Source organism: Gavialis gangeticus, unplaced genomic scaffold (genome assembly GCF_001723915.1).
Source record: "Gavialis gangeticus isolate Ggan-Ray unplaced genomic scaffold, GavGan_comp1, whole genome shotgun sequence".
NCBI classification, from domain to species: Eukaryota; Metazoa; Chordata; order Crocodylia; family Gavialidae; genus Gavialis; species Gavialis gangeticus.
In genome coordinates, this window is record NW_017728996.1 from 48,108,368 (window position 1) to 48,117,843 (window position 9,476).

Here is a 9,476-nt window from a genome sequence, read left to right on the forward strand (position 1 = left end):
ACTCAGGGGGGAGGGGAGCTCCTCAAGAGTTGGGACACACCTAATTCTTTCCTGGCCTGTGGTATGTAGAAGTAGAGTCTTAAACCCACATCTCCTACACAGTGGTGATCTGCTCCATGGTAGACTTGTCTTCACTGTGGTGCATTTGAAACTCTGGAATTAAATGCAGTAATTGCTTGAACATCCCCTGAGGAAGCCACATTCCTGAAGAGCATGTAAGATGGATAGAATCAAGGGAACGAGGGATCCTGACAGCCCTGGCCGTATTGAGCAGAGGTAGAAGTAAGATATGGCCCACACCTGGGATGGGGGAGGGGTCGACTGCTTCAGCACTCAAAAGACTTTAGCTGTTAAACCTTCAGAGCTGGGTCCTCAGGCTGGTATAAACCAGCAGAGCTCCAGTGCGGTTGCTGTGGTCACACAGATTTACATCAGTGTCAGGCCCAGCACGGCATATCAGAGTCTTCTTAGAGAGCAACAGGGAACTTTTGCTCTGAACAGTGGTCCCCAACAGACAGACAGCCTCACAAACTGTCAGTTTTCAGCAATAGGATGGCTGCCAGCCAGAAGTTCCCAAATTTTCCATTTACTTTCTCCCTGATGAGAGATGCTTGCTGTCAGTGAGCCCTGAGAATGTCTAGCCAAGCCCAAATGCTCTGGATTGCCTATAAAAGGGGAAGTGCAGAGCTTGTTGAAACACAGATCAGCTTTGAGGTTTCTGAACATGACCACAGCACTGGGGAGGGAGTGGGGCCTCAGAGTCACTACGGGGACATGGATGTTCAAACAAAAGAGCCAGAGTGAGCCCCCTTCCTCACTCACTGTTAGGACTGGTGTTTTGGGGATTGATTATATAATTGACTCCCAATTATTGTGGGGGAAGCGGTGCCATAGGCACTACTTTGAAGTCTTCGTCTGATGCAAGAGAAATGCTGAACTCTGAACTATGGTCCTTGCAGGTAAAAGAATCTCCCATTTCCTTTTGCACTTCCAGTGTTTTCACTGGGAGGAAGGGAGTGAAGAGATCCTGTCCCCACTTGAAGAGCCTTCTGGGTTACAACAAGAGGTAGAGGGGATGCCACTGTCACGGAGAATCTTGGGGAGGGAAAGGGTTTGGGGCCCCTGCTTTGAATCCTGTCAGTCTTGACACATTCTGCTGAGTTACTCATTGGAGTCTCCTGGTGCTCAGCATACCTGGATTTTGGATCCATCCCATTTTGTCCTGTCTCTGTTACTGTGTTGTCTCTCTGCTTGTGCTCAGTGGTCAGCTAGCTCTCCATTTCCCCTCCACGCCTTCCCCGCGTACCTCAGTGATTTCTCTGTGGGAGCAGTTCAGGCAAGCGCTAAAGCTTAACCTGGTGGGAGTTGGTGTTGGTCCCCTGGCATTGCTGTACTGAGTGAACATGACCTGTGTTTTATCAGTAAGGTTGCTGGATAGCTGATAGCTGTGCAGTGGCTCGGAGCTGTGCTTTGTGTCAAAACTTTGTGTGTTTGTGGATGTGTGTCTTTTTTTTCGTTTTGTTTTTTTAAATACAGCTGCACACCTGAGCTGTTCCCAGTACCTAGGTCGGTGGTAGCAAATGGAGTTTGGGAATTGGGGGAATCCATAGTACCAAGCCACCTTCAAGTTTTATCTCACGGATTTATCTTTGTGGCTGCTTACTGCAGGGTTGATAACCACTTTTCCCTACACCTGGACATGAATTCTCCAGTTTGCTGTGCTTCACAGGGGTAACATTTTTATGCACTTTTCTCTCACCAGCTGACAGACTACATCAATGCTAGCTTTATGGATGGCTACAAGCAAAGGAATGCTTACATTGGTACTCAAGGTAGGAGCCCGCTGTTTCAAATGGGGAAGTGCAGGGCCAGTATTTCCCTCTTCAAATGCGGTGCCTTTCATACTCCCTAATACCGTTGGGTTGGGGCCAGTCTATACTCAGAGGATTCCTGTGGTGAATGATTTATTAACTTGTCACTGAGAGGGCTGGAGTGCCCCTGGCAAGCAGCTAAAAAGAAGAGGGGCTGGAGATGTGGTATGATTGAGTTAGCATGTTGTCATAAGTTGTCTTGGTGCCTGGCTTCCTGCTGAGAAATGTGGCCACTCCTTTGAAGAAGGGCCTCACAGAAGTGGGCAGAAGTTGAACATACAGAAAAAGCTCAGTGGGAAGTCCCTTGATGTGAATGGAGAAATGCCCACTGATTTTTTTTGGATAAGATGAGGTTCTTCCTAGTCAGGGAAGCAGTGAAATTGCTCTGGACAAATCACTGTACCTCTCTGCTTTAGTCAGGGATGGCCCTGCCGTGAGCAGGGGCTGGACTAGATGACCTTGTGAGGTCCCTTTCCAGTCCTACTTTTCTGTAATCCTATGGGGCTGTTTGTTCCTTGTCTCTACAGTTCCCTGCCTATCTCCTTACAACTGGGTGCTATGTGGGTGAACTCGTTAATGTATGTGCAGCTTTTGGGTGCTACGTGACTTCCATAGAATGGAGGAGCATCACGGCCCAGCAGTGACCAAACATCCCCCACTTGCTTGCTCCAGGCCCAGAGGGCTAGGGCAGAGTCCTGGAGCAAGAAGGAATAGGAAGGACCCTGGGGCTGGGGGACATGCAGCTTGGCAGGGAGTCAGAGACTGATCTCAGCAACAATGTTCAAAAATATTGAACAGCTGCTGCTCCTGTTCAGGCCAGTGGGAGCCAGGGGTGCTCAGCGCTTGGGGAAAGCAAGCATTCTTGGGCTGTGCCATCAGGGAATGGTACTGTATTTGAAATGCAGCCCTCCATTAAACATGGCAAATATTTCCCTCCTCCTTTTAGGCACAAGAGTGCATGGCAACTTAACTTCTTACCCATTATCCTGGGACTGTTTGGAAACAAGCATCTTGGCTAAGGCAGATGCTCTCTCCAGTGACTGACAACTACAGCCTCCCTCTTCATGGCACCACCTACCTTGTTTCTTCAAAGGGTGTGTGCTCAGCTGCGTTGTGCTCTCTGTAGGTTGTAGAGTATCATCATGCATTTCCAGTATGTTTCCAAGGCTGCTCATCCAATTCAGATGGATACACTCTGGTATCCTGAGGAGGGGAGCAGCCCAGGGGGATCTTCTGAGGAGGTTTTAAGTAGGCATCTCCCTGACTTTCCATCAGTAGGAACTTGCTGGGGCTTTAGCCAGTCCAATGTGAGACTGGAAGGAATATTCTGGTTGCATTTGATTCATCCCTGTCTTGTCTTGTCTTGTGCTCATTTTGAAAAATGTAATTTTTCCATGTCACCAAAATGTGGCAGTGCCACTAAGGGAGACCTATCTTGTGTACATCCACTTTTTCTCTCAAAACACGTGTTTCAACTTGTCAGCTCTTCAACAGGACCAAAAAAATGCACTTCAGAGATGGCAGACATGTTAACAGCTGGCTGGAAACTTGTCAGCCATTTTAAACTCTTAGCTTGTATCCCATTTGACCTTTGAGGTGTAAGTATAGCATTTGCTGTGGGTCTTCCCTCCTCGCTTCCCCCATAATCCAGCTGCATTCTATAGCTGTGTTACTCTCACTAGCCAGAGGGCCCAGAAACTGCCATGTGGTTGGGAGAAGGGAAGCAATATCACCATCCACCCACTAATGAACTCTCTGTCAGTGCTGAACACTGATATATCCCCGAGCAGGGGTTCTCAAAGTTTTTATGCCACGGCCCGGCAAACCACAGCCCAGCAGCCACAGCTGACCATGGCTGGAATTTCTGGCCAGCAGACAGACAAGGCTACCCCCACCCACAGGCAAGGGGGTGGGCCATACCCTGCGCTGCCACGGACCCTGCAGAAGGAGCCGTGGCCTCTCCACCAGGCTCTGGGGGCTGCATGCTCACGTCTGGTCCGGCAGCTGACTGTGCTGCAGACCAGCAGCTGACCCGCTGCAGACCAGCAGCTGACCCACTGCAGCCCAGGGATTGAGAACCTCTGTCCTAGAGCATTGTGTGTGCACTTGGAGCTAAAGCCTTTGTAAGCTCCAGACAGCATTTTGAGGCCAACAACTGGATGGAGCGATACTAGGTTTGTAGTTGCCACCACACATCCATGTTGCCCAATGGGAAGTACTGGAATCAACTTGGAATCTTCTGCCAAGGCAGGTGGAGAACATCGGGGCAGCAGTCTAGGTAAACAGTGTCCCAGGTCACCTGCACCATTCAGCAGGATATTGGATGGGATTTCTCTAAAGTCACTGGCCCCTCCTGCCCGTGTCCTTATACATGTGTTCTGTCACTTCAGGACCTCTGGAAAACACCTATTGCGACTTCTGGCGCATGGTTTGGGAGCAAAATGTTCTGGTGATTGTCATGACAACTAGGTGAGTGTGCATTCAGCTCAGTTACTTCCTTGGTTGAGATACAGAACTGAGGTTTTGTGGATACTTCAAATCCCACATTGCTGTGTTACAAAACATGTTACTGCTGTTGTGCAGGCTAAAGTTCGGCTGAGGTAACCACATTTGGTTTTATTAAATTCTACCTCTTGTGGTTTAAATTCACGACACTAGATGTGACACTATCATTTTCTTCATTTTCTGCCCTAGCTTGTTTTGTAGTGGTGGCATGCACTGTTGAAGCAGCCATCCCATTCTACCTCAGATGTGGTTGCATTTTGAGGATGGCCGTATTTCTTGTATGTATTGTATGAATGCAAAAAGAAAAACAAACGCTGTGTGTCTGCACTGGGGAGCTTGTAAGGCACTTGGGATCCTATTTCCCACTTCCAAAATAGGCTTCTTTAACCTTGGGCTTAACTCAAGTGGCTTAACTTCCATGCCTGTTTCCCCATCTCTAAAATTGGCCACCCACTACTGGAAGATGCTTTGAGTTGCCTGGTAATCTAACATAGCAGTCTCTTCAGTCCATGAGCTCACCATGCCCTCCTTGCCCCCACAGTCCTGGTGCAGGGGAAGATGCCCTCTGTTTGGCTCTCTCATTTCCTTCCTTTTCTACTGATAACTGGGGTATGCATGCAGCATAGCACCTTCCTTCTGAGTGCAGATTCAGAGTGTGTGCTCAGCTCTGTGTTTATGATCCAGCTCCCATAGAAGCCAGTAGGTGACAAGGCTGGGATCTACTTCTCTGCCTCTGTGAGGAGCAGAGGAAGAACCTCTTGCCCCCTTCTCCTCTCTATCTGGTGTATTACAGGCTGGAGGAGGGAAACAGGAAGAAGTGTGGCCAATATTGGCCCCTAGAGAAAGACTTCCGAGTGTGCTATGGGACTCTCACTGTCACCAACCTTGGGGTGGAAAACCTGAATCATTACAAGAAAACCATTCTGGAAATCTATAACACTGAGGTAACTATCCACCCCAGTCTTGTGGTGGAAAAAGTGAGTAGGGCAATGTTCCTGAGCTGCCTATGACTTCAGCGTAGGGAGAGATAGCTAGGCTGCCATCTTCCCAGTGGCATGGAGCTAGGAATGAGCAGGCAGAGTGTCTTCATTGCCATGTGTAAAGTGTGGCTTGGACCAATGAATCCCAGATGTACTGCCTGATGTAGCAGAAGACAGATTCTCATTTCTGCAGAAGAGGAAGGCAGATGGCTCGGGCTGGCATCTACCAGGACATCTGGGTTTGACTCCATACTGAAGCAACTACAGTAGCCTGGAGAAGCATTATGTCTGGGCTGTCAGTGAAGTGGAGGCCACCATGTGATTACATGGCATTTATTAGTGGCTTCACTAGGAAGGGGAAGACCTGTGGGAGCACTGTGTGTGTGACAGGAGAAACAAAGGGAGGGAAGTGTTGGTGGTAGAAGGAAGGAGTGGGAGCATAGAGAAATTAAGGAGACCCTGGTGGGCAGGGATAGGGCTAGCTGGGGTCGGGTCCATGCTGGTGTGCTTGCATGGCCTGTCTGGTGCCTGGGGGCACAAAAGCAGGAGTGTGGAGTTCCTCTGCAAGGGAGTCTCCCTGGGGGAACAGGCCTGTCAGCTGGAAGAACTGACAATGAAGCTTTCTCGCGCAGAACAGAGAGCGGCGCCTGGTGTCTCATTTCCAGTACTTGAGTTGGCCGGACTATGGCGTCCCCTCATCAGCTGCCACTCTCATCGACTTCCTGGGAGCTGTGAAGCAGCAGCAGAGGGTTGCAGTCAGTGCCCTGGGGCCACGTTTCAAAGGTCACCCAGGAGGGCCACCAATAGTGGTCCACTGCAGTGCCGGCATTGGCCGTACAGGTAATTGTCTCAGATTCTGGTAAGACTGATTGTGTGTATGTGGGTTGGGGGTTCCATCTAAATGAGGGTAGGGGAGGGGAGGTACGTGCTGCTGTTCTGTCCTAGGGGACCCCAAGGAAGTGTCTCAGTTCCTCCCATACTCTCTCTGGAGGCTCTTCAGACCCCCCACCAGGAATCCTTGCATCCCCTGCCCCTTTCTCTTTGAGATCCACCTTGGTTCCTGTCCATGGGGTGGCTTGTATTCTGTATCTGATTGTGATTCCCTCCAGGCATGGTCAGACCTGACTCTTAAGGAGCCAGGAGGAATCGTGGCCAAGGATATGAGGTTACTTTTCTCCCTCAGGAAGCCATGGTCCTGTACCCATCCCAAGTGCTGGGATTCAGAGAGCAGAGTCAGGAGCTGAACCTGGGTCGTTTGAGGCAAGGCAGCACTACTGATGTGGTCCTGATATGCACATTAACACCCTATCTGGGGACCCTCCTGGGATGTGGCTTCTGGGCAGGTTGATGCAGTGTATATGATGGTCATATACATCGTCCCAGAGCCTTATGTCCCCACCTGTCCTCCAAGGACAAATTACTCCTCCTCGCAGGAACCCTGAGCTAATGGGTGGAAGTCAAGCAGGAAGTCTCCTCAGCGGTGAAGACGTTTTTAAGGCACCTAGGCTGGACTGTCACTGGAAGTCCAGGAGTCCTGTGGTGCAGTGCGCTGGGGTGGTAGCCATCCCTGATAATGCATGGGAGGCATTTGGCTGGAATAGCTGGTTGTTTCCACCCCCAGGTACGTTCTGTGCACTGGACATCTGCCTCTCGCAGCTCCAGGATGTGGGCACGCTGAACGTGCACCAGACGGTGATGCGGATGAGAACACAGAGAGCCTTCAGCATCCAGACCCCTGAGCAGTACTATTTCTGCTACACGGCCATAATCGAGCATGCTCGGCGCGAGAGTCTGCTGCCCTCCAACCACACGCGAGCAGGCCAGGAGAAGAGCTAATCGGGGCGTGGGGCCCCCATCCCTGATGGCAGGGACTTGCTCTGTCAATCACGATCAGCCCACCCTCCTCATGACTAGTCCAAATTCAGTGGAGCCTTCGGGTTGTGACCATCAGTGATGCTGAGACAAACTTCTTTGTTGTAAGGCTCCCGTTGACCTTTCTTTGGCTAGCTGGTTATGACCCGTCTCAGAGTAGCCACTGACTAGCAGCTCATGTTTCTAAAGTTTAGCACCTACCATTGAACTGTGCCTTATTAAAACCAAATCGTGGCTGCCACATGCCAGGGGTAACTAGAGAGGAGTGGGAAGAGGATTTGCTTCTCACATTGGTGTCTTTTTTTTTTTTTTTTTTTTTTCCATGGGACCACCTGAAATACCCATAGAGAGGACTTGACTTGAATATCCATCCTAGAAACCATTTCCAGTACCACCCTTGCCTAGGGTTTAGAAAAGGCATGTACTTCAGTCTTACCTGCCACTAAGCGTGAGTGTCTGTATGTATGTGTATATATAATATATCCTTGATGTGTTCGGGTCTAGCCTACATACGTATTATATAGATACATATATATGAGCGCGCCTGTCTTTAGCAGCTTGCAGGGCTCAGTCTTGTAATGTTGTCTCACTGCTGTGATCTCGAGTGACAAGCGATAGCCTTGCAGTGGTAACAGTGCAACGATGTTACTGGCTCTTTCCTTTCCTTTCACTCCTTGAACACAGCTTTAGGGATGCAAGCACTTGCCAGGAACCATGCACACTGGTGTACAGAGTGGGGTGCGTATCATACCAGCATGTTCTTGTTGGACTGGTGCTGTGCAGGGAATCAGCACTCCTGTAAGCTGGTGAGATGCTGCCAGGGCCACATGGTGCATCCTTCTTCCCAGAGGTTGTTAGGGATCGCTTAACATGACCTGTCTTGCTATTGTGCAACTGCTCTCTCTTCCCCTTGCCTGTCTTGCTTTGGTTCAGAGGGGTGGGCCAGTTTTCCCAGGAGCAGGGCATTGCAGATTTCCTCATGACAAAAGGATGTTGCTGCCCTGGGACGGACTCCCCCGCTGCTTCCAGGGAGGCCAGTCGGTACGAAGTGCTGCAGGGCAGAGGGTGCAAGCTGCTGTCAGAACTACTGGGCTTTCCTTGATGGCAGTAATGTTCTGCAGTTGGAGTTTGTGCTTTTCTAGGGTCCCACCCGTCCCAGCCATACTTCACCAGGGGTGAGTGGTAGCAGCTCCTAGTGCCAAGCAAAAGCCAAAACCATCCGAAGGCAGGGAAATCAGAAACCTCAGAGTAGCTGGTGTCCCCTTCCTCCACGCAGCACCCAGTCTGCCAAGGATCGGTGCTGAGCCCATATTTTGTCCCAGCCTTCTTAAGGTGCTGCTGGGATCTCTGACTATCTATCATGCCCCCCTGTTCCCTGCCCCGGGAGGTGAGGCTGGCAGCTGAGTGGACCTCAGTAATTTTATACTGTAATAAGCTCTTTGAATGTGTATATTCTTATTTTTACAATCTTTTTTTGTTTTGTTTTGGGGTTTTTTTGGTTTTGTATTTAACGTGAACTTGATCAGAGCCAGAAATAACTATAAATGTTCCTATTCACTCTCGTATGGTGATGCAGTTTTTGTATTGACATATAAATACACCTACAGATGACCAGTGTTCTTAGCTTCATTGATGTAGCAGTTTGGGGACAGAGGGAGGAGGTTGAGAAGGAGACTGTGGATGACAACAGAAGGAGGAGGGGGGTTAATATCATGGGCCTGATGCCCCCATTTAGGCCAGATACTGGCTTCGTCTCCAGTGGGCAATGATGTAATTGGGAGTCTTTCCATTAGTTCAGTGGAGGCAGGATCAGACCCTCAGGGGGTGCCAACTTAGATGTTGGAGAGCTTTGGTGAGAGAGCTTCTCATTAGGCCTCAGACTGAATGCAAGCACTTCATGGATGGCTGTTCTGATGTCAGTGAAGGAAATGCAGGAAGCTCTTGTTGGTTAGAAGTGCATTCATTATGTATTGTCAGACTCTGCTTCTTGTGTGTGCAGTATACTTGTGTGTAAAGCCCATGAGTTGAGGCTACTGCCAACAAGAAACAATCCCAGTTAAATGAGTCTCCCCTCCCGAGTCCTGAATTTTTTTTGCACTAAGCAACCTTCCTTGAAGGAGCGGGTATAGACAGTCCACCTGGGAGCAGAGGGTGGACTTCGTGTTTCAAGAAAGCTAGTGCTCCTTCCAGTAATCAGTCAATTAAATTCTAGCATGTCTATCTCCCTCTCTTCCTCCTCCCCCCCCCC

At 49.7% G+C, this 9,476-nt stretch overlaps 1 protein-coding gene across 1 annotated transcript in view; it reads left to right on the forward strand.

Annotated features, from left to right (window-relative positions):
• The window catches only part of PTPN9 (protein tyrosine phosphatase, non-receptor type 9), a 45,167-nt gene extending 36,328 nt beyond the window's left edge, over positions 1–8,839 (forward strand). Inside the window, exons 10-14 of the mRNA XM_019503838.1 lie at positions 1,763–1,832; positions 4,262–4,340; positions 5,170–5,320; positions 5,989–6,196; positions 6,978–8,839. Coding sequence (XP_019359383.1) covers positions 1,763–1,832; positions 4,262–4,340; positions 5,170–5,320; positions 5,989–6,196; positions 6,978–7,192 — 723 coding nt within the window. The 3' untranslated portion in view covers positions 7,193–8,839. The remainder of the gene's footprint in view (positions 1–1,762; positions 1,833–4,261; positions 4,341–5,169; positions 5,321–5,988; positions 6,197–6,977) is intronic.
• The last annotated feature ends 637 nt before the right edge of the window (positions 8,840–9,476 follow it).